Below are 26,763 nucleotides of genomic sequence, written 5' to 3' on the forward strand. Positions count from 1 at the left end.
ATTCTTCCCTCAGATAAAAGTGTTGTATGTGCTTATGCTGATTAAATGGTGTGCATTTCCCTTAGGCTTAGTATAGTCCAATTTTACGCTGCATGGTATGTCATTTTGCCACACCAACTTGAAAGTATTTTCGTCCAGTTTCGAGTGTTTAAGAACACAGAAGCAAAAATTGTCCCTCTTTGTGATAGAAAATTCCAGTAATACCTTAGTAGCCAACATTCTTAAACAGGTTATGAACATATCTCTTAACAGTTTTTCCATCTCTGACCCTGACTAAGATGATTCACTTGTAAGGCAGATCCCCCAATTAAAATATGTCCAAAATAACACCCCCTAACATGTCCCTTTTTTCTTTATCTTGTTATATTATAGGGGGGAACCTCAACTGAACAGATGCAGTAGTATCTTGGCCAACTACAAAAGGGGCATCTGTGTAATAGAAGTTCACATATAAGTTTCGATCTTTTTGGTCCCATTTAGGGCACAGAGTTGGACACGACTGAAGTGACTTAGCAGCAGCAGCAGCAGGGTGCTGATATTGGGGAAAAATTTGCTTGCCCATCTCCTTTTGTTTGAAAGTTGATGTGTTTTCCAGAAATCATAGAGAGTCATCCATTATTATTTATTTTTTAATCTAGAACACTATTCTTACAGAGTATTTCTCTTAGATTCTGCCAATAGATTGTTTACATGTCTTCAGATTTTATAATTCTATATGTACATATTTATATCCTGTTATGTATTTAATATAATGTTATCATTGTTATTTTGATAGTTTATTGTCAAAACCTGTTGTAGAACTTCCTTCAGACCCCAGTTTATACTCTGTTTTCTAGAGAAGACCTAAAGCTGAATATTTAAGGCTTAGTTTAGTGGTGATAACTGTTAAAGTTTGATTATAGAAAGCTGGAAGTTCCTATTTCTTTCATTAATTTCTGGTTTTGTTTTGAAATAGGTTTACCAGATTTAATTAGATAAAGATAGAATCCCAAATGTCAAGATGCCAATAACTGAACATGAAATTATTGAGAAAGAATCAGTGTTATTTTAGAAAAAATATGTATATTAAATAAATATAACAAAATGATAAATTTCATATGTATATGTGTATTTATTTAGTAAATATGAGAAGTATCAATTACCATGAAAAATAGATATGTTAAAACATATGTTCCTAAATATTCAACAGATCCTTGATTAAAAGACTTACAAGACTTGTAATTTTGGTGTCTATTCACATTCATAGTATTGATTCTTTGTATATGCATCATTTAACTAGCTAAACTGTTAGACTTATCTCACCAAACAGTATAATAAACTACAATAGTGTGTTGGAAAGATCACTAGCCAAGCAGAAAACAACATATGTATACCATTTGCCAAATCCACAGAGTAACTGGGTAATCAGAAATATTAATAGCTTTCTTTCTCTCTCCAAACCTTATATATCTCATCTGGAAAAGGAATCAAAATATACGACCATAACCCAGAGGTTTATTTGTTGTTTCTTGTTTTCCTTTAGATAAATATGTTAATGTGTGTGGAAGTAGATTGTTGACTACAAATCTTAAAATAAGGTACTAAAATCAATCATATACACTTGTTTTGTGTGTACATTTTATCTCAGAAACTCTGTCTGAAAAATATGGTTGGAAATTTGAAAATACTTTGTCTGAGTTAAGGATAAGAAATAATGACATAATTCAAGTCTGGTTGGTAGTTTTATATTATGAACATCCTACTTAATTATAGTAATTTACATTTTTTCTTGGTTCACAAATAGCCAACAGTCATTTTTCTCAAATGCAATTGAAACATAATTAAGAGAACAAGAGAATGATAATAAAATAATTTTCAGTTTTTAAAGTTAACAACATTTAGTGAATTTCTTGATTACAAAATCAAGATTAAACCAACCTTAAAATATGGTACTTCACAATACATCTGATGTTTTTTATTTATCAACAAAAATGTGATTAAAATGCAGAGCATTTTAGGCTGATAGAGATAATTAACCATAGAAAATTTAGTAACCAGCTTGTTGCTATTGAATAAATAAAGGATATGAAGAATTTTTAATAAACCCTATGGGATAAGAGCTTGCTAAATTTAAAAACAAATACAATAGAACCCTTTATGATGTGCACTATTGTTCAAGAGTTGAGGAATGTACAGGTGTTAAATTGGCCACACAAGGGGGTACAATAATTTTTCCTAAAGGTGAATGAATTACGCTTAGAATCATGAGGAAAATAAAGGAGATATTTAATAAAAGGGCTTCACTGTTCAGTCTATAATTTATACCAGTCACTGTGTGAAGTTCATACTTAATCCCATGTTATGCAAACTTTTATGAATATCAGTCTTACTTCACTGCAGCATGAGTTTTACTTGTTAGAAAAAACACTGAAACTCTTTTTTAAGATGTTTTTTCCCCTAGAACTCTTTTAAAAAGCACATTTCCTCCCAGTTAATCTCTTTCTGTATCTTTATTAGATACTTACACAATCAGATATCATCAATCTCATATTTGATCCCTGGCTCAAATGAGGATTATCCAATTTAGGCATGAATCAACTAATCAGTTAATTTTACAAATACTTATTAAGTGCCTATGGTATATCAATAATTTCATGCAGGGCACAAAATATCCCACAACCATCCATTATAACTAGAGGAAACTGTCAATAAACATATAATCTACTAAATGAAATATATAATTAAAATCATTGTAAATTATATGAAAGAAATAAATGGATAGTATGAAAGAAATCAATAGAGACTGAAGTTGGCTAAGCTATTTTTGAAAAGGTTATTTTGGAAGATTTTGAAAGAAAGCAGAATATGACATAGAAATTGAAAATAATGAGAAGGTGTTGACTATGGATGAACCAGGTAACATTGTTCAGGGTCAGAGTGTGAGTAAGGCAAAACCTTGATTTATGCAAGCATTTAAAGGTCATAAAGGAGGCCTTCAGATAAGTTGCATGTGAAGCAATATTTCTTTACAACAGTACAATTAATACCAGGAACACTGATATCAGGCCAACAGAATTCAAATCCTAGGCCCTTCCGCTTTCCCACAGATTCCTGACTTTCTGTGATATTAGCAAGTTACTTCAGTTCCAGTTTACCCCTCTTTCTAGTATGGTCATACTTTCCTTGTAATATGGTTATGAGGAGAATATAGAAACTGTGTTTGAAAAAAGACTTAGCACAGTGCCTACTACACAGAAGGCAAGTTGGAATAAATGTAAGTTGCCAGCATCACAGATGTTAGTAGTCTATTTCTGGAGCAGTAGAGCCCAACTGCAAGTGAATGCCTGGCTTTAGTTTTTAGTCTTTCTGTTGCTATTTGTGTGAACTTGTGCAGCCAGTTAAACTCTCTGTGCCTCAGTTTCCTTACAATATGAAAACTATGAGGAGTTATAGAAGACTTGTTTAAAAGGATGCCATAAACTGATAAATTAAACTATATAAAGTCAGTAGACCAGTGAATAACTTTGCTTCTTATTATTATGCTGAAATGTTAGTAGTAGCAGTAAAAAAAAAAAAAAAAAGGTTTCGTTTTGACCAAGAACAAGGAGAAAAATGAAACAGTTTTTCTAATGAATCTTCTCCCCTCCTGATATAAATGACACTCAAAAGTGGCTCAAGGTTTTGCTCAATCATTTGCCTAGTTCACAAACTAATAATCTAGTATTATAATTTATTCCTCCTTTATTTAATACTTTATAATTGATACAAGGACTGATGCTGAAGCTAAAACTCTAATACTTTGGCCACCTGATATGAAGAACTGACTCATTGGAAAAGACCCTGATGCTGGGAAAGATTGAAAACAGGAGGAGAAGGGGATGAGAGGATGAGATGGTTGGATGGCATCACCGACTTGATGGACATGAGTTTAAGCAGGTTCTGGGAGTTGATGATGGACAGAGAAACCTGGTGTGCTCCAGCCCTTGGGGTCGCAACAAGTTGGCTGCGACTGAGCAACTGAACTGAACTAAATCAATGCAATCAACATTCTCTTTTGAATATTGATTGTGAAGAGTTTATTCCGGTCTTAGGTCTGGTTCCCCAGAAACAGGGAAGGATTTGGGTGCAAGTGATTGGTTAACAGATTGCTTCCAGGTCAGGAAGTGTGGGAGAGAGTGGGAAAACAAGACGAGAAAAAGAGTCTAAGTGAGTGTTATTTCAGTCAGTCCAGGCTCAGCATGATTCTTTAGGGGAGCTGCGGGATGCAAATAACATATTGGTTTTTAATATTTCTGCACCTGTTAAACAGTGGCTCAGGGATTCCATGAAAGACAGTTGTAAACTTGCAGGCACTTTAGTCTCCCTGTGCCTGTGGGCAAAGTGGCTCCAGTAACCAAGGGAAGTCCTTCAAAGAGAGTAGCAGGTGCAGGCCATTAGAAGCAAAGCATACAAAAATTGCAGTGCATGAAGTGTGTGTATGTGGCCATATTAAAGAATCAAAGGAAATCTGAGCAGAGATTCGGTGTCCACTTCAAACCACTTCTCTGTGAGCCATCATCATCACTTTCTGGATTACAGTGATATACTTTAACTGTCTCCCTGAATCCTTTCCTATCCTCTAACCTGTTTCCCAATCCGTAGCCAAATTGGTCTTTTCTAAGCATGGCATGTAAAGCCTTCCAAGAGCTTTCCATTTTGCACTGAAATGAAAGCAAATGTCTTATGATAGATTATAGAGACCTATGGGATTCTGGCCTCTGCCTGTCTTTGGCTCCATCTAATACTGCTGAACTTTTCAGCTTAAAGACTTACATTCTACCTAAAATAGGTATCACAGAACAAATGACAGGAAATGAAGAGCGCTCTTCAATTTCTCATGGAAATCTCTCAGTGGGAAGAAACAAGGTTACCCAGTGTAGTCTACTAAGGAAGTGTGATTATTTATCAAAGTGAGTTAACAGCTATTCTTGAGATTCTCTGACTGCTCATTTTCTACCATACTATCCCTGATAAAGAACTTCCCTGGTGCCTCAGACAGTAAAGTGTCTGCCTAAAATGCAGGAGACTGAGGTTCAATCCCTGGGTCAGGAAGATCTCCTGGAGAAGGAAATGGCAACCCACTCCAGTATTCTTGCCTGGAAAATCCCATGTGGAGGAGCCTGGTAGGCTACAGTCCATGGGGTCGCAAAGAGTTGGACATGACTAAGTGACTTCACTTTCACTTTCATCCCTAATAAATAAAATGTGGGGCATAGTCTAAACTATTGGCCATTAGATACTTTTCATTAAATGTTTTGCAAGTATTATTTGCTGTTGTACTGTTCTGAAATTTATTTCACAGTTTTAATGGTTGTGGTTAAATTTACCAGTTTCCAGTAGTTTACGAGATTACTACTAGTTATGTAAAGTCAACAGGAATGATCAATGAACAATCTATAATGAGGTTGTTGATGGAAGTAATAAACAATCTATTATGAAAACAATCAAAGGGTCTTCTCTGAGCCAAATGGAGCACAAGAGCTCCAGAGACACTGAATCAAGAATTTGAATTGTGTTTTGCTGGACTACAAAATGGGGACGACTGATAAAGATAAAAACCTTTATGCGTTAAAAATTACATAAACTGCTCATCAAGAACTAGGACTGGAACTGCAAGAGGTAAGGATGCTTGTTAAGCAAGGATAAGTTGGTGTCCAAAATGGTTGCAGAGTTAAAAGGGAAGACCTTGAAACCACAATGCTGCTGCTGCTAAGGGATGTTAATTTGAGAACGGCTGGTGGTGTTGAATCTGAATCAGGAGATTCAGGTTCTCAGTGATGCAGGAGCATGTCTGAAACTGTCCATTTTGGATGACTAAACTGCAATTACTCTGTTTTGGTTTTCAAATGTACTCTCTTCTTAAATGGTTAAAACAGATTTACAATGCATGTTCAATATACCACAGGTAGGCTTTTTTATTTAGCATAAAGCTCAACTTAAATCATGTATAAGCCAGAATGACTTTCTCATACCTCAATAAGTGAAAATTTCTCCCATCAATAATAATTATCACCACCCATGCTTTCAGAGTTAAAAACAATAACATGACTTTGATTTCTCTCATTCTGGAAGAGTGTGTAGATTTGTGGTTACATATGTGTATTTTGTTAAGTAAGAACTTTAAAAAAAAATAATAATAGGTATGGAAATTAGAGTACATACAGGTGGACAAGCCAATGGGTCTGGACCATAGCAAGTATCCATTCTTTGTTATATTGGTATACATTGGGAGCAAACCTCATTGATTGATAATGAAAACACTAACATGCTGGGGAATTGTATGCTAGCACTGTGCTGATTTAATATAAGCTACGTGTATTATATTATGTAAAAATAAGTTTAAACCTGAGAATCTAAAAACTAGCTCCAACATGTACTATCTGTATGAATTTTGTCAAATTAGTTAATTCTTCACACCTCAGTGTTCTCATAGGTATATGCTACTATAAAATGTAATCTTTGTATTACAAATAGCTATGACATTGTGATAAATGTTCAAAATAAAATAAATACTTTATGAGACAGGTACTGATTTTTCTCCTTTTATAATAGAAGTAGTTGAGACCTTGTGATGCAGCTAAGTATCCAGAAGTCTCAGATAATAAGGGATAAGCCAAGCTTGAGGGTTATATATGACTTTTATGACTTGATAACTGCAACTGAATCCACAGGTACATAGTCTAGTACTGGACATTTGGCTTAGGCCAGGTAAATTAGAGTCCATTACTAGGATTTTTTTGTTTTTTAAACTCAAAATAGAAAAGGCTATCAGTTGCTTTCTCCATTGGAAGATGTTGAATCTTAAACTCATGTATTTGCAGATTTCATCAGGTTGAGAAGGCTTAGGTCGAAGCCAGAGAAAAGTGAGAGAGAAAGAGAAGGAAATAAAAAAAGAACTCCAGTACCCAAGGCCCTAATTCTCAGTTTTCATGAGCAGGAAGGGCCCAGTTGCTTCTCTATTCCTTTCATCCTCTCCTTTCCACACTTAATTTGATTTTATAATGTAATGAATTATTTATTTATTTTTGCCCGTACTAGTTTGAGATGGGTTGTTCTTGCTTATCAAATCATTATAATCAGCAACAACATCTCAAATGTTCTAGATTATATATGTTTCAAATTAAAGCAAAGTACTAATAGATAAAATTAATTTTGAAATACCAAAACATTTAACAATTCTGGATCAAATTATCTCATAGGTAGAACTGCCTATCTAATTTTGCAATACTAATTTTGTGTTTTCCTTTTTGTTATTATTATTATTTGAAATAAATATGGTTTTTTTTTTAATATCAAAATGTTCCTGAACAGGAGGAGAGCACATTCTCCTCGCTTACTCAACTGATATTTGGGAAAAAAAGTTATTGATTGTAAAGGATCAACCTTACAGTGCTAAGTAACTGAAGACACAATCCAAAGTATATTTGGTGTCATTTAGTTTGCCTTGAGGCAACATCTCAATATGTTAAAGAAGAAAAACAGAAGGGAAAGGAAAGAAAGAGGTGGAAGAGGAGAAAGAGCTTATGAAATTTGGTAGACTGTGGACAGAAAATAGTGTTCTTGTTCATATATATTTATATATTGGTAAATATTCTACTTTCATTGGTCTTGAGGACTTTAGGAACTTGATATGATCTTTTGTGTATTATAGAGCTTACTCTTTTTCAAAATAATGAATATTTAAAAATATTAATATATTCAAATTTACATGTCATAATACAGTAACAGTAAGTCAGCTGTTTTCTGTTTATTTTTCCTATATATTTCTCCTTTACTATTGATATAAGTTTTTAATGATAATCCATTGATATACATCAAAAATATGTCAATAATATATTATTTACGACATCTAAATAATATTCAGAAAAGTTTTGCAGTTTACAGGTTATATGAAAAAGAAACACAACCTAATAAACTATTTTTCTCCTACTACTTTTCAGGGAAAAAGACAGTACATTGAATTTGTTTTCCTGCGGAAGCCACAAATAATGAGGACTTATCATTGCCTATCACTATTCATCTGGACCTATATGTATCATACAACTGATGCTCTCCCATTTCAAGAAAAAGGTAACAGTGATTTACCAAGTGAAAGAATACTGGGTCTGACACAAGATGATGGTAAAATGCTACATCGCACCAAGCGTGGCTGGATGTGGAATCAGTTCTTCTTGTTGGAAGAGTATACAGGTACAGACACACAATACGTAGGCAAGGTAAGAGTTTTTGTATGGTAAGTCTAGAAGTTGAAAGTGATAGTTATTTTTTACATCAGTTTTCCATGTCACTAATTATTTTAAAGTATTTGACTAATGGCAATATGCAGAGGTATCATGTTGTCAATTCATTCAGTAGGATAATGTGGGGAATGTGATTTATTCAGGTAGTTAGATTAAATCAGTATTCATAGTAAGCCTCAAAGAATAAACAATTTGTGGACTTAATTCACTATTGATCAGCTAGATATGATATAATTTTATGTGCATGTATCTAAAAGATTTTTTTTTTAATTCTTTGAAAATTAAGCCATGAGTAAAAATAATTTAATGCATTATATAAGGTGAAGCAGCTGCAATTGTAATATACAATAGTTGCTAAAATATATTAGTCTCTGCTGATGAATAATTTATTGTTATTAAGAATAGTATGCTGTATATGAAAAACAAGTAATTTGAATACTTCTAGATGCCTCTGTCTCCTAACCAGTCAAAATGAACTATATCTTGCCTATAATCCAGACCGAAGGATTTAAAGCAGAGGGAAGAAGAAAAGAAAAGAAAAAAAAAAAAAAAACTAGAAAAAAGACAGTACCCTTAGACAGACTTAATTCCATTCCAGTTGCATCAAGTGAAAACTTACTCATTAACAATCAGGATCAAATGGCATCAGGGAATACATAGCTCCCTTCTTGTACCCAGTTTTGACGAAATAGAGTTATTGCCTCTCTCCTCTTTCTGCTGTATCTTGAAATAGGTGACATATTATTTCTGCCATCCAGAATTTTCTAATTATCTATTGTCCTCTTACCAATCACATTCATTCTATTCCACACATACACTAACTCCTTTTTTTCACTGTGAATTATCCCGTTTATGCCCAGTGCTGAGGTAGTTTCAAATTCTGTGCATAAAACAAATTAAATAATTATTAATACTAACATTTCCCATTAGTTATGTATTTATTTATTTTTTATTGTTGGCACAAGACACTAGAAGTGACTCTAATGGTATAAATATTGTTTGACTCACTGGCAACTTGGGCAAATAGGATAGAATCAGACAAAAATGAAAACGTGAAAAGTACCCAATATCGCAAAAGTTATGCTTATTGCTATTAGATCAGAAATATTGGTGAAATAGACAAAATCTTGGTTAATTCTTTACTCTCCTTGTGTGACAGAATATATTTTTTTCAAATGCAACTTCTGTTATCAGAAACCTATTATTTCCTTTTCTTTTGATGTCTCCCTCCTCTGGTTCCATAAGTCATACTCATTTTGCTCCATGCATTTCACTTCCTGATTCTTTTTTCTCTCTTATTTTGCCTTAGGTTAGCCACATGGCACCCTCCAAAATCCCTCATTTAATATCACTTTTCACACTATATTTAATAACTCACATCAGGATATTACAAGTTCAACTGACAAATGTTTGTGTCTAAGGACTTGAAATTGCCTTATGATTCTTTTCCTAAGGCAATGTGTAAAGGACACATTCAGTTCATGGGGCCTTGCACAAAGGGATTTATCCTTGGAGATTCACAGATACAGAAGAATAGATACAGATAAAAAGAGATACTAGTAATCTTAAGGTAACCAAGGCTCCTCTACAAGCACTTATTTTTAGCCATAAACAGAAATATTTCTTTCTAAATATTGATTGCACATTGATTAACTGATCACCATTACTGCACTGACATTTAAAAATATACATTATGCTTTAGATCTTCTTGCTCCTTATTCATTTTTAGTTAGTTCTATGATCTGTTAAAAAATAGTGAAGTGGGTGCTGCTTTTATTAAATTGTTTTTCATAAAATATTTTATCCCTTATCTTGGGAAAGTAAACTCACTTTGATCATGGACAAGTTTCAACAAGATCATGAACCCAAAATAGAAAACACATTAAAATAGCAGAATTTTTCACATGAGGATATTCAAACCAAAACTATGTGTCAAATATTTTTATATAACCAATGGAAACAATACTCATATGAAAGAAAAACTTCAACAAAATAAAACACTTTTTGGAAAAAAAATACTTTATCTCTTTTGTAAGAAGACCTTGTCTTAGATATGCTGTCACCACCTATTTAGTTCATTATAAAAATGTGATTTCAACTACTTCTTAGCATTTGTTAAGGTTTTCTGTTCTGTAAGTCACTCAGTTGGGTCCAACTCTTTGCGACCCCATGGACTGTAGGGAACCAGGCTCCTCTGCCCCTGGGATTTTCCAGGCAAGAATATTGGAGTGGGTTGCCAGTTCCTTCTCCAGGGGGACCTTCCCCACCAAAGGATTGAACCTAGGTCTCCTGCATCGCAGGCAGATTCTTTACCACCTGAGCCACCCAGAAAGCCCTATTAAACTCTTAAGGCTCTGTAAATTCTCTCCTAATCTGCTCTCCTGGCATTTGACTTTATTGCTCACTTGCATATACAGCTTGGGAAAATAAAGCTCAGCTCTCAACCTTGAACTTGGTCAAACACTTGAGTTATGATGACAAATTAATCTTTTGAACACAACACATACTGTCTTTTTGACCACCTTGCTCTGGTTGCCTTGGGTGAACTTAAACTTAATCTTCAAGAATCCATTGCAGTGGCAATACCTTGAGTGAAGACCTACTATATTTACCATGCATCAAGATTGGGAAAGAATAGGAGCTTCTAACGGGAAGAAATTTTCAAAGGTTTTTTTTTTTTTTCCTTATTTTTCAGAAGCTAGGTATCACAGAATGTGACAAGCTATATTAATGTATAGCTGATATAAAATTGTAGAAAGTTAGAAGTGTATCTGATCCTTGGTTGTAAAATCTAGGGTTTAATCCTGAATTTAAATTAGTCTTAGAACAAACTGAATTAGTCTTAGAACAAACAAAGTGGCAGCCATGAAATTTCATAAATATACAAGTGTACACACACTAAACATGAAGCTTACAAGGTTCAATAACAGTGCAAAAGTTATAAGTCAGCTAACTTACCCAAACTTCGGATTCTTGTTAGGTTAAATTAAAATGTCATCAGTGAAAGTCGCTCAGTTGTGTCCAGCTCTTTGCGACCCCATGGACACCAGGCTTCTCCATCCATGGGATTTTCTAGGCAAGAGTACTAGAGTGGGTTGCCATTTCCTTCTCCAGGGAATCTTCCGGACCCAGGGATTGAACCCAAGTCCCCTGCATTGTAGACAGACGCTTTACCGTCTGAGCCACCAGGGAAGTCCTAAAATGTCATTAAGATTTTTTTTTTTTTCATTTATTTTTATTAGTTGGAGGCTAATTACTTTACAGTATTGTAGTGGTTTTTGTCATACATTGACACGAATCAGCCATGGATTTACATGTGTTCCTCATCCCGTTCCCCCCTCCCACCTCCCTCTCCACCCAATTCTTCTGGGTCTTCCCAGTGCACCAGGCCCGAGCACTTGTCTCATGCATCCAACCTGGGCTGATGATCTGTTTCACCCTAGATAATATACAGGAAACACAGAAAGGTTGTATAAACGTGAACCCAAAACAACAAAGTAAATGGCAACGGGACCATACCTATCAATAATTACCTTAAATGTAAATGGGTTGAATGCCCCAATCATTAAGATTTTTAAACTCCAAATTCCTGTTGTTTCCTAGGATTGTGGAGGAAGGGAGATGAGTCTGTAGCTAGGAAGTGCTAATAAAAAACTTTAAAATTTCATGAGGATAAATCCAAGGGTTGGGATTGCATACAGCAAGAAACACGCAGACACACACCCCTAAATAAAAGCTAGTTTAATGGGGTGAAATTAGACCACCACTATGAAATGCTGAAAATTCCATGCTGTGATGTTTTTATATACATCATGGGATGTGAATCCCTGTTGAACTAGTGTACAAATTCATCATGAGTGGAGCACATTCTGGGATGATCATTTTGTTTTCAATGTCAGGGTGTAGTGGAGGACTAAGGGGTGAATTGTGAGGATATTTTTATAAGGAAATATTGTAGAATATTTTCTTATGTCATTTCAGGTCTTTGTAATACAAGAGAAAAGTAAAAAATGTTGAAATTAAAAGCATTTTTGTTTTCACAGTAATGCAAGCTGAGGTTTACTGACTCTGTTTTCTGCAACGAGGGAAACCTTTGGTTCTTATTCTTGGAGATTACAAAGTCATAACAAAGCCATGTAATTTCCCAGTAATGTGAATAGATGTGTGATTGAATTACTTGGGCAGTACTAATATTGCTCAAGAGAATAATTAAAGCAAATTTAAGAAGTATAGCAAAGGCTCCTACTATTCTTATAGAGAAACTTCATACACAATTGATTTTTTATACATTAGGTTTAGATCTTGAAAAATCTGTACTTATGGATTCATAATCAATTGATCATATGTCTATACTTAATTAGCAGAATTTAATTTTATTATTTTAATGTTTGGCTGTTAAAACATTTATTGCATGAAGAGACAAATTTACAGATATAGCAATTATTATTTTTGAAGGAAATTTTAATATCCATAAAATAATTTTAATATATCAACTTAATTGACAAATATATTTTAATTCAAAGATATGTAATATTTATGCTTACTTTGCTCAGGGAAATTATTGAACTGCCTATTAATAGTCACCATCTAAATTCAAGTTATCTTTTTTACAGCATATCTGTCAATTATTTATCATTTTAATTCAAAAACATGTACTATTCCATAGCTGAAATCATCCAAAATGTAATCATAAAATTATAAACTAGAAAAGAGCTTTAACATTCATGAAACTCTTGGTTGCAGCTGGATAGTATTAATGTAGGTGTTAACAAAAATGAAGCAAAACAGAAGTACCGATTGTCAAATGATTAGGAGTCTGATTTACATTTGATTAAGTATCAGGTGGTGGAATAACTCTCTCTCTTGCACTTTTATAGGTTGATGTGTTCACTATATATGAATATTTCCCCCAAGAAAATATAAAATAATGTTCTTGGATAGGCGATTTTCTCTTAGGCTTTTAGGTAGGATATGGCGGTATGATTTGTACAGAGACAGAAATAAAAACTGAAATTTCCTGAAGGCTATTTGATAAATGGTTATAGAACATTATAGTGTTTTTCTGAATCTAAATAAATGATCTTTATAAAGGTGTTAGAATGTCATTACTTATGGTGCAGTCCAGGTAGCAGCTGCATCTGATTTATGGGCACATTGTATCCCAAAATGCTCTTTATAGGTTCGTTGTTTAAAACTAAGGACATATGAGAAAAATATTAAGCATTAAGGCGAGGTGCTCAGGAGAGTCTACAAAGGCTTATTTCATACTGAATTCTATACAAATCTACTTTTACAACAGAGTCCTATCATTTCCTTCTTACTACCAATCCCGTCACCACCTGTACCGTAACACCACAGCCCTGTACCACTGTATCACCACAGTAAATAGACTTTTCACTTGACTTTATTTAATTTTTAATTCTCAGAAATATGTTGCACACTATTTCTTTCTTTTTTATAGTTGCTTTATAATGTTGTCTTAGCTTCTTCTGTATAACAAAGTGAATCAGCCATTTGTATACACATATCCCTTCCCTCCCTGTTGGACCTCCCAACCTTCACCCCTTCCCATCCATCTAAGTCATCAAAGAGCACCAAGTCAGCTCCTTGTGTTATAAGACTCCCCTTAGTTTCTTGAATGATATCAATCTCTTAGATAAAATGTCTATGGAAGAATAACCTAAATTTACTTAAGTAGAATTCAGTGTTCAATGTCATTGTGTATTCCTGCTTTTGTTCTATGTTCCCATAATTACGTAGCCTAAACTCCAGGCAAAGTGAAAACTTTCCTTTTCAAAATACTTGACCTCTATCTGATCATTTCATAGGCCCTTTTCCAGGAAGTATCTAACATTTTTCCCATAATCTCATCTTTTCTCTTTTCCTTTAAGTCCTACGTCAAGTGCTTCCTCCTACATTAAGCCCATCTTCATTCTCCCCAGCTAGAATCTACTGTCAAAGTTATGAAGTCATCCATCAAAACTGTATTGATAGGAGAATTTTAATTATTTTGGTTTACTAGCTTATTTCCTATACACAATATGTGACCTTTGGACTTTGAATTTGTGTTAGATTTTCTTTTTATTTTCTCAAAGTGTTTGACATCATATATTTACTCAAATTAATATTCAGGTTCTATCTCAATAGATTTTGATTGAGTGTTTATTAATCTGGGTCCTGAGAGATTGGCACTATATATCACAAAAAGAGCAGAGAAAATTTCAAAGAAATATACTTTAGAATCACTTTTACTCCAAAATAATTATTACCTTATAAATTATACTGTAAATGGAATCAATATTTTATATTTTATAATTGCTTACAACATGTTTACAATTAAAATAGTAATCTTACAACATTATAATCTCTCATACCTGTAGGACTTTAGTTTTAATTTTGTTATATATTTTCCTCCTGTATGTATTTTAAATTGCTTCATACATTGCTATCATTTCTTATTTAGGCATTTTATTACCTGTTTAAAAGCAAAAGAGTTTTAAAAAATCATGTTATATTAAGTGATTACCATTTCTAGCCATGCTTTTTATTTTCTTGTGTAGACCTTAATTTCTGTATGTTATCATTTCCCTTCAAACCAAAAACTTGCTTTAGCATTACTTCTAGTGTGAGTTTGCTGGAAGCAAATTTTTTTAGCTCTTTTTAATCTGAAAATATTATTATTTCACTTTTATTTTTGAAAAAAAATATTTTCATTGAATATTGAAATATCAACTGATCTGAGAGGTTTTTTTTTTGGTTGTTGTTTGTTTGTTTGTTTTCCTTTCAGCACTTTAAATTTTTGCTGCATTACACTGTGGATTCTATTTCTTTCAATAAGAAGTCAGTCATTATTCTTATCATTGTTGCCCTTATATAATTAGTATTTTTCTCTGCTTGCCTTTAAAGTTCTGTCTGTATCATTGACTCTTAACAGTTTATCTTTGCAAGTATCTTACTTTGATACATTATATGTGTTTTATTAATCTTGTTTGAGAGTAACTGGTTTTCTTAAACCAGTGGTTTTGTTTTAATCAAATTTTAAAATTAACAGTCACATTTTATGTCCTGTTCTACCAAATTAATAAACATTATGGATATGTAGATTTAAACTACTCAAATACCAGAACAACCAAGAGTAAAAAGACAGAAAATTCCAAGTGATATGAACAAGCTGTAACTCTCATGAATTTATGTTGAACTATGAAAGCTAGAAATATTAAAGGAGACCAAAATGGAGAAGTACAATGTGCTTAGAAGTTAGAAGATTAATTAATAATATAAAAATCAAATATCATCCAGTCAATACTCCTGTACATTTCTTTTATCTTTATTTTTAATTAATTTCAAACATTTGGAAGGTCAGTCAAATTGTACAAAGAACTATATATCATTCAGCAAGATTTACCGGTTATCAATATTTCACCCTAGTTGTTTTTGTTTTATCTCTCAATTTGCTTTATAGTATGGCTGAACCATTTCAGTTTCTCATTATTTCTGGGATTTGTCTCTTCTTGAGCTCTATAGGAGGTTTGATGTAGTTGCAAACCCAAAATAACTTGGCAATATTGAACTCTTCCACTTCCTACTGGCGAAATCCACAACTCCTTAGCCTTCTTGCTGACATTTTCTACTGTTTATGAAAGTCAGGTATTGTTCATGTGAAGTTTAGACATCAACTTAGAGATGTTAACAGAGACTTGAGGGTTCCGTTTTCTGTTACTGTCTCCTCCTTAAGATTGTGCCCTCTGGTTTCTGTCTACTCTGGCAAACCCAAACTCCAACCACCGTATCCTCCGCCCAGTGATATTACTTCTTCCTGGCTGGGGTCTAATTAAATATTCCTAACTCTATCACTGGAAAGTACCCTCAGAGGAAAAGTCTGGTAATAATGTGGTGGTTTAGGCCACAAAAATTTAACTCTGAGTCAGAGGCTTTGCAATACCACCTCTTTTGATTGGTGGTTTGTGTCATCAAGCAGTTTTGTCAGTTTGTACATCTGTTGGGGTCATACATTCATAATTATTCTCAGCAGATATATTACAGTGCAGCTACCTGTGAGGATAAAACTCTGAATATCAAGATTGATTTTGAAAAAATGCTTCATGATGTGACTATGCTTGTTTCATGAACCAGTTCAGTTCAGTTCAGTCACTCAGTTGTGTCCAGTTCTGTGACCCCATGAACTGCAGCACACCAGGCTTCCCTGCCCATCACCAACTCCTGGAGTCCACCCAAACCCATGTCCATTGAGTCAGTGATGCCAGCCAACCATCTCATCTTTGTCGTCCCCTACTCTTCCTGCCTTCAACTTTCCAGCATCAGGGTCTTTTCCAATGAGTCAGCTGTTCACATCAGGTGGCCAAAGTATTGGAGTTTCAGCTTCAACATCAGTCCTTCCAATGTACACCCAGGACTGATCTCCTTTAGGATGGACTGGTTGGATTTCTTCGCATTCCAAGAGACTCTCAAGAGTCTTCTCCAACACCACAGTTCAAGAGCATCAATTCTTTGGCACTAAGCTTTCTTTATAGTCCAACTCTCACATCCATACATGACCACTGGAAAAACCATAGCCTTGACTAGACAGACCTTTTTTGGTAAAGTAATGTCTCTGCTTTTTAATATGCTGTCTAGGATGGTCATAACTTTCCTTCCAAGGAGTAAGCATTTCTTAATTTAATGGCTACAATCACCATCTGTAGTGATCTTGGAGACCAGAAAAACAAAGTCAGTCACTGTTTCCACTCTTTCCCCATCTATTTGCCATGAAGTGATGGGACCAGATGCCATGATCTTAGTTTTCTGAATGTTAAGCTTTAAGCCAACTTTTTCACTCTCCTCTTTCACTTTCATCAAGAGGCTTTTTAGTTCCTCTTCACTTTCTGCCATAAGGGTGGTGTCATCTGCATTTCTGAGGTTATTGATATTTCTCCTGGCAATCTTGATTCCAGCTTGTGCTTCCTCCAGCTCAGCGTTTCTCATGATGTACTCTGTATATAAGTTAAATAAGCAGGGTGACAATATACAGCCTTGACATACTCCTTTTCCTATTTGGAACCAGTTTGTTGTTCCATGTCCAGTTCTAACTGTTGCTTCCTGACCTGCATACAGGTTTCTCAAGAGAAAGGTCAGGTGGTCTGGTATTCCCATCTCTTGAAGAATTTTCCACAGTTTGTTGTGATCCACATAGTCAAAGGCTTTGGCATAGTCAATAAAGAAGAAATAGATATTTTTCCTGGAACTCTCTTGCTTTTTTGATGATCCAGCTGATGTTGGCAATTTGATCTCTGGTTCCTCGGCCTTTTCTAAAACCAGTTGAACATCTGGAAGTTCACGGTTCACGTAGTGCTGAAGCCTGGCTTGGAGAATTTTGAGCATTACTTTACTAGTATGTGAGATGAGTGCAATTGTGTGGTAGTTTGAGTATTCTTTGGCATTGCCTTTCTTTGTGATTGGAAAGAAAACTGACCTTTTCCAGTCCTGTGGACACTGCTGAATTTTCCAAATTTTCTGGCATATTGAGTGCAGCACTTTCACAGCATCATCTTTCAGGATTTGAAATAGCTCAACTGGAATTCCATCGCCTCCACTAGCTTTGTTCATAGTGATGTTTCCTAATGCCCATTTGACTTCACATTCCAGGATGTCTGGCTTTAGGTGAGTGATCATACCTTCGTGACTATCTGGGTTGTGAAAATCTTTTTTGTATAGTTCTTCCGTGTATTCTTGCCACCTCTTAATATCTTCTGCTTCTTTTAGGTCCATACCATTTCTGTCCTTTATTGAGCCCATCTTTGCATAAAATGTTCCCTTGGTATCTCTAGTTTTCTTGAAAAGATCTCTAGTATTTCCCATTCTACTGTTTTCCTCTATTTCTTTGCATTGATCGCTGAGGAAGGCTTTCTTATCTCTCCTTGCTATTCTTTGGAAGTCCACATTCAAATGGGTATATCTTTCCTTTTTCCCTTTGCTTTTCCCTTCCCTTTTTTCACAGCTGTTTGCAAGGCCTCCTCAGACAGCCATTTTGCTTTGTTTCATTTCTTTTTCTTGGGGATGGTCTTGTTCCCTGTCTCCTGTACAATGTCACGAACCTCCTTCCATAGTTCATCAGGCACTCTGTCTATCAAACCTAGTCCCTTAAATCTATTTCTCACTTCCACTGTATAGTTATAAGGGATTTGATATAGGTCATACCTGAATGGTCCAGTGGTTTTCCCTACTTTCTTCAATTTAAGTCTGAATTGGTAATAAAGAGTTCATGATCTGAGCTACGGTAAGCTCCCTGTCTTGTTTTTGCTGAGTGTATAGAGCTTCTCCATCTTTGACTGAAGTCTTATTACAATATTGTAAGACTTAAAAATGTTTCAAATGTTCTAAGTCAAAGTAAACTCTTTTTCCCAAATGTATACTTATTATTTCTTTTTAATGGTTGATTATATTAGGTAGGACTGTCAGAATGTTTTACATCATAAGTGTTAGTGTGAATCAGTTTCTTACTGTGATACATCACTTTAAACAATACAGTCCTTGGTATTTTAGCATTCTCTGACATGTTAAGAAACATGATGGTTCACTGTTTTCTTCCTGGAAAAGAATTCAGACCTTTGAAAGGAAATTTCTTGTGACCATTTGCAAATGTTTTCTATTCACATCTTGTCTGGACCAGCAAGTCTATTTTAGAGTCACATTTCTGCTTTTCCATTCACATATCAAGTACCCGACAAGAAAAAGTTATAAATGACCTTTCTTTCCAGGGAAGTTTTGAACAGCTGCATTCAATGTACCAGTACATCAACGAGAGCATGAGGGCAAACGTCAGGTTTCAAGAGTTAGCCTGTATCTTTTGAACTATTTACTCTTCCATGGTGTATGTTGCAGTTATGTAAAATAAACTTAAATACTACCACTTTGTTTTACTGCATTTTGTAATAATAGTTCCATTTTATCTATTCAGGTTAATTTATTCCTTGAAAATATAGATTCTTTCCCCCTAATGCAGTGTCTGGTATATATTAGAACTCAGTTCCATGTTGATAGTAATCTAGGTTTTTGAGCACTGGACTGTAATGTTATCATCAACTGTTATAATCACTACACTGATTAACCACAAGATAGAGCTAAAACTGAACAGGTGAATAGCTTCTAAACCCACTGAATGGCATTAATGGAGTTTTGCAAAAGGAAAAATAAATCACATGCCATGCCTTTTTACTTATTCATTTTCATAGGTACATAAATCATTATTTTGCTCATTAAAGATGGCCTTTTCTTAACATCAAACATGATTTTAACAAAATGGAGCAAAAGAGGAGAGAAATAAGTTTTAAAATATATTTTGCAAGATAGTTAACATCGAGCCACATTAAATAATATAAACATTACCTGTTATTGTGTTAATTTTCAACATAATTTAAAAAGTAAAGATCCATTATAAACACTGTTTTAACCTTAAATTCATTCATGTTAAACATGTTAAAACAGAAAATCAGATCACAATTAAAAATGTTCACAAAAAAAATATTTATTAACACATGTTATTGAAGGTATATTAGGTAGAGAGACACTCAGATCAGTGAAACTTGTTACAATCATTTGTAAAACTTTGGTCATGAAAGAAGTAGAAATTAATAGTTATTGTTCTATAATCATATGCTTTTGATGAGTTTAAATTGTCTCAACTGTATATCAATACAGTTGATATATATATGTGCCTTGCATATATATGAAAGGAACTGTATATGCCTTGCGCTGCTAATCTTCAAGGAACTTTTTAAGTAAAAGAGTAAAAACTAAAATAGATGTTATAAAAGTGACTACAAGCTAAAATACAAAAGTAAATGATATATTTATGCAATCAGATATCTAAAGGTTCTTCCACATTAACTTAGGTTACTTAGGAGTTCCAATTTCTTGAACCATTACCTGAAATCATGAAATAAAGTTAATAAAGAGAGCACATTGAGTAAATGATCTTAAAGCCCCATCTCATGATCAGGCATCATTTCAAAGTTAGATAAAAAAAAATATAAACTTACTATTACTTTGCTGCAGTTAGCAGTCCTAAGAATAAGACTGTGTTCTCATTCCTTAGTATTTCCCTCTTGCCTGCAACCTGAGTCACAAGTGCCATACCAGAAGAAATTTTTAAGTGTTTGGCCGTGTGCTGCAAGTCCTGACAAGAATTCTTTTAATATTTTTTCTTCACATGAACACTGAAAAGCATACAGTAGAAAAGGGATACAAAATATATTCAAGGAACATCAATGCATTCAGTTTATCATTGATGTCTCCTCTTTTTATTCCTCTTGTGTGATTGATTGGTTCTATTGATTTGTCTTCCAAATTCATAGGTGTGGTGACATATGTGTTGCTTCTGTCAATCTTCAGTCTCTCAAAGTCTCTAGTCAGCTTTCTTATGCTATTAAATTCCTAACAAGTCCTATTACTCCCTCTATTTTTTTTCCCTAACAATTTACTTTTCTATACCTAATTAGAGTACCTTTTCTAAATTATGAGTCACAATGTTATCCTCTCCAAAACTTTTTAAATGGTTCTTACTTAGGAAAAATGCTCACATGTTGAGATTATCATTCTTTGAAAGCTCTTAACAGTTGAATATTCACTATTGTGTTGTTGTTTAGTTGCTAAATCAACTTTAACTTTTTTGCAATCCCATGGACTGTTGCCTGCCAGGCTCTTCTGTCCATGGGATTTCCCAGGCAAGAACACTGGAGTGGGTTGCCATTTCCTTCTTCAGGGGATCTTCCCAATCCAGGGATTGTTTCCTGCATTAGCTGGTGAATTCTTTACCACTGAGCCACTAGGGAGCCCAATATTCACTATTATTCATGGCATAATCACTCTTTGTTTATTTTTCCATTTAATACCCATCCCTCCACAATTTATTTATACTCTCCATTCTATTCCCTGCTTATCGTTTTGTTCAATTTAAACGGTCTATATTTGATATCACTCTTTATGATCCATTTACCCATCTGCCATGTAGAGGTTACTGTTTTCCCTTTGATATTACTGTATATTTTATAGTTTTTTTAAATCATAGAACAATTGTATTTCTCTCTGTGTGTATGTATTTGTGTGCAGATTGTTAAAAAAATAATTTTCAATGTCAATGATCCTAGTATAGTACACATGAACACACACACATCTTAGAGAAATAAGAACAGCTTTCTTTGTAAGGATATTAAACTTTGTAAGCAAATAATCTAAAGTGAATTCTGTTGTTAAAGTGCATTTTAAGCATGCGGTTGAATTTAGAGACATATACAAATAATATGATATAAGACAATGATTCAATCTAAACTCCTTTCTTTCTGACTTATGGCTTTTTATATTTAATCAATTTTATGCACTGAGAGTACAATGGATAATACTATTTCAAGTTGTTCCTTCTAAACAAGTATTTCTCTAAAGTCAGAATAAAATAGTGAGAGTGATAATACATTACTGTAGTTAGCACTCCCCCGAGTATAAAAATTGCCTCTTTAAAATGATGTGTTCAAGGCTATAACCTTCACTTGTATTCTATGAGATATAATATGACTGATGAATGAATCCTAATTTTCTCTCATGTCATTTCACTCCTGGTTATGTGCTTCATCTTGACCATTTTTATGGTGAATAATGCTGGAATCATAGAGTACACATTCTCTTTTTTGACTTTCCAGTCAAGGCTAGAAATAGAGACTCTCTTTTTAGCTTTGCATAAACCTGAAAAGAAGCAGAGTTTGCATTTATGTCACAAGGAATTTCATAGAATAAAAGGTAGCTGAAATGTGTGAATTGTGATAAGAATGGCCTCTCCTATGTCAGAAGCATTTTTTGAGGTTTTTACTTGGTAACATTCTTTTCCTCGCTATGGATCAGAAAATTTAGAAGAAATGAAAAGTTTATGTTGGTATTCAATTTGAATTATATGTGAAGAGCCCAGGACCATTCTTATTATATTCACAGTAGACATTTGAATTACTGTAGGACTTGCAACATTTATGAGAAAAATCATCTTATTTATATGTATACAGGTATACAAGACAAAGTCAAATTTGCAAAAGTGAGTCTTTTCTCAAGTAAATAAGGCTTATTCTATGTAAATATATGGAAAAACTCAGTGAATGTATAAAATGAAGTTTACTAATGAAAAAGCTTCAAAGTGTACTCAATTATTCTGTCATACTGCTTTGGAGTTGTTGCAATGATTTAGTTATTTTCTGTTTATTTTAAGCTAACAAGCCAAGTAAATATGGTATAACTTGAACAATGAAGCTTAGTCATAAATATCCAAGCAATACAATATTGGAAAAATCATTTACATAACATGTGAAACCACATATGTCATGTATATTGTGTATGTGTGTGTGTGTGTGGTGAGTTTGTTTTCTCATATATTTCTAAGGTTTGGTAATTTGTTAAAAAAAGAACTATAAATAAATCTATAAGGCTTATTCTTTACAATAAAATAATGTCCCTTATGGTTGCTTACTCATCTGACTTCTTGAAAAAGTTTAATTGATTAGAAAGAACAGTAATAGTAATTTAAGGTCAGTAACTACAATTCCAATTATACATATAAATAAAAACTCAGTGACTGCTTAATTTTGTGACATTTCTTTTGAAGCAAAAACCTGACATTTCTTAAAATATTAAAAATTCAAGATTTACTAACTATATTTTAAACATTCATTTTAATTTAAAAATTCAAAGTGTTATTAGAAATGCTTAAATTTTAAAATGGGTTTTGTGATGAAGAAAGTTTGAGACTATGACTCATCTTGAAAAAGATATATATGTATTTAGTCTTCACATACATATATATGTATATAAATTTGTATCCCACCCATCAATAGAAGACAAGAAAAATGTAAATCTAAGATTCTTGATGTCAGTAAAACAGGAAATATGTGTTATAATATGCCAATAAACCAGGAAAAAGTTAATTAAAATAAATAAGAAACATATATATCAGGCAAAGGAAATTTTGAATTTTCAAGTATTAACACAATGTAATTAAACTCTACAATTATGCATTGATATCTGTTAGTTCTAGCACTATGCTCTATGACATCTAAGGTTTACAATGAATGTTTACAGAATTCATATGGTCCAGTGACATTGATATCAGAAGCACATACCCAAGGGAAAAAGCTAAACGTTTTTCACAACCCACTTTATTGGAATCTCTGCTTTTGCTTACTTCCTTGCTCTAATTTGTCACACTGTAATTTCAAAAATTTTAAATGATCATCATCCAAAAATGTTTTCTGTTCAATTAACATAAGAACAGATTCACTTCACTGACAATAATAAAAATAATATCAAAACAACTATTAAATATAGTTCTCCAGTGAGCCTTGTAGAGATGACAAAGGTTGAGACCTGGCAAGGGATTTGAAGTGTATTTCAGCCATCAGTATCCAAAAATAGCAAAAGACAAAGTAGTAGTTAGTAGTTGATGCTGTGATTCCCCCACCAGAAATGTACCCATTAGATACAACCTCAGAAATATTTGAAGATATATTCACATGGGCATTTAATATATCTCACTGTATATAATAGCCAATGACAACAAAAACAAGCTGAACATCCATTCACTGAATGTTGCTTATACACAAGAATGAACAATTTCCCCACAATGTATAATGAGTATATGGAACTACTTTAAATTATACGAGAAGCTATCTGAGATAAATTATTTAGTAAAAGAAAAAGTAAAGAAAAAGAAAAGTGTGGGAGATGAAGTTTTAAGAGGACAGACAGCTCCAGTTAATATTGAATATTTATACCTTTGATATATTAGACTATATTTCATGTCAATAAGGTGAGGACAGATGTTATCTTTATGTCCACTTTGTTTTTATATTTTCAGGTTATCTTAATTCTTTATCATCATCACATGTTCATTTCATAGTAAGAAAAAGTACTAACATGTATACAATTTTGCCTGACATGAGATCCTGTCCAGACTTGACCCCATCACTCTTTTTAAATTCTAGGTGCTTCCCCTGCCAAAGGCTGGGCTGCCTAATCACACCAAAGTCCTTATTGTCTTCAGATCAGATTATGCTTATACCTCCAGCATTTTGTAAATGGTTGGTTCTTTTTTAAGTGTCCTGTAATATCTCCCATCTCTTTTGTTTTCCATCAACTGGATATAACACGTATTCACATTTCATGATTACTTCATATATCCCCAATTCCAGAAAAGTTTTCCTCAAATCCTTCCTCTCTTCTCTCAACATATTTCCATATATACTTCAATAACAGCATTTTATATTTCCTTTGTTTGCATGTTTCACATTACACTAAAATGTAAATCCATTAAATTAATATTTATGCCTTTATCTCTGCATATATAATGTATTGCACAGCTGCTGATGCACAGTAGTTCTATAGTTTGCATGTAGTGAAAAAATAAAAGAAGAATATAAGAAATAATATAGATATTTAAAAGGCTGGATGTAGTTTAGAATACATATTTGAGTATCATTCACTGTTTCACGATTTATCTTTACTAGTATATAAGTTCCTTTCAGTAGGCATTTTCATTCATGTATTTCATTGTTGGGTTCCTAATGTCTAAAACAGTACGTAGAATATATATATGCATATATATATATATATATATATATATATACACATATATTCCAGTGATTTCTAGGGATCACTTCATAATGTCCAGTGGAATACTGTATCATTTTTAAAAGGAGTAATTACCAACTTGCAGTAATGATCAAATGATACATGGTAAAGTTCAACTTGCATTTTTATCCATCTGTCTAGGATAATATATACAAGAATAAAGTAAAAGTTCCTCGGTTTCTCTATTTCAGAAACATTTGTAATAAGGCTAACGGTTGCTATTGATTGAATGATTGACTGATGATTGATTTGGTGTTAATGTCACATCTTTGTAGCAATCTATAAGTAATAATTAGTCTGTAATGCTCTGTTTGGGCTCAAATATCAGCAATGAATAGTTGCTGTCACTACAAACCAGAAAAGACAGAAAAGACATTCAATGCCATTGCACTTAGCCTTATTTTCTCTATATATTTTGAAGAGGGGATGGAGCCAGAAGCTCAATTAGCTGCTATCCTACAAAGGGATTTAAATTATTTGAGTTCTATTGTATGCTCTATGTTTTCCTCTAGGCAAAATAAGCACTATTTCTTTAAAAGGACAAAAGTCAAAATGCTGTAGATTATATTATTACTGATAGTTGTAAATGATCAATTCTAATATGATTTAGTGAGTTATCATCAATTCTTATTCAGTACTTACATATATATATAGCTCAGAGTAATCATATTTGTAAATAATAACATGGGTAAATTTTTACTTTTATGCTCTCATGAATCACTGCAGATTAACTTGTTTAAAAAGAACAGATTTTTTTTTGTAGAAACATATTGACTTAGCTTTTTTGAGGGTTCTTTATATTAAGAAAATAATTCTTCTTTAGAAAAAATGTTAAACAGATTAGATATGGAGTAAAAGCTTTAGAAATAGAAAAGTTTGGGAGTTTTTTGCTCCTTTTGGTGAATAGAACAGAAGAGCACAGAGGTGAGGAGATTACTAGTGACAGAAGACTAACCGCTTGGATGAAAGGTCAATAAAAGTTCATAACAAAAGCTTACATTTGGTAGCAAAAGGAACTCTAAGATAATGAACACATAGTACTAAATTTCTGTATAGTGGTCAAAGTGACTCAGTGCTAGGTCTTCCATGCAATAAATATAATCTTCTACAATAGAGTTAAAATTATGTATGGATTTGTTAGTAGTTATGAGGTAGAATTATTAAGCAGTCAGTGTAAGGTTGGAGGCCTCAGTTCTTTTTTTCTTTTTTTTAATTTCACCTCATTTTCTCACATAAGCGTTTTGCTCCATTAGCCTGAAGCTATACTTGTTGCTCCAATCTAGGCATTCAGAGGAATGCCTTGCTGGTCTGGAGGATCATAAAACATTCAGATCCAGGACAAAGCAATCATTAACTGCCGTCCAACTTATCAAGGAGGAAAACTCCAGATGGATCCTTAACTCTTCAACATCCATCTGGCCCCTAAATAATGGTCTGGGGTCTTGAGAAAGGGTTGAGGGCTGGCGCTCAATGTTTGGAGAAACTAAGAAACTGGGAACCCAAAGAAGCCATAAAAACAACAAACTGGATGTGGTGATATTTAACTGCTTGGTCAGAAATTACGTATATGGGGCTCTGAGCCAAATAAAAATGAAGAGATCAGTTCTAATAAAGATATAAACTGCTTTTATTCCTGCCTTTGCAGGTATTTCACCCCCTCTCAGTGTCTATGCAGAGTTTTGTATCTCTGTCCTCTAAAATAAACTTTCCCTGTGTGAGTGTTTGCAAGTTTGTGCAGTTCGTTATTCAGCCCCGTAAACAGAATTTGGTTTTCTGTTTCAGTTATATTGGTTAGCTCATTAGTTAGCTTGGGTTGAAATTAAGTGGATTAAATTTTTTTCTTATTTAA

The 26,763-nt window shown here is 33.5% G+C and overlaps 1 protein-coding gene across 1 annotated transcript in view; it reads left to right on the plus strand.

The window, feature by feature from the left end:
- CDH9 (cadherin 9) overlaps positions 1–26,763 on the plus strand; it is a 137,663-nt gene that overhangs the window by 47,178 nt on the left and 63,722 nt on the right. Inside the window, exon 2 of the mRNA XM_043488759.1 lies at positions 7,959–8,234. Coding sequence (XP_043344694.1) covers positions 8,007–8,234 — 228 coding nt within the window. The 5' untranslated portion in view covers positions 7,959–8,006. The remainder of the gene's footprint in view (positions 1–7,958; positions 8,235–26,763) is intronic.

Source organism: Cervus canadensis, chromosome 16, assembly GCF_019320065.1.
Source record: "Cervus canadensis isolate Bull #8, Minnesota chromosome 16, ASM1932006v1, whole genome shotgun sequence".
Taxonomy (NCBI): Eukaryota; Metazoa; Chordata; class Mammalia; order Artiodactyla; family Cervidae; genus Cervus; species Cervus canadensis.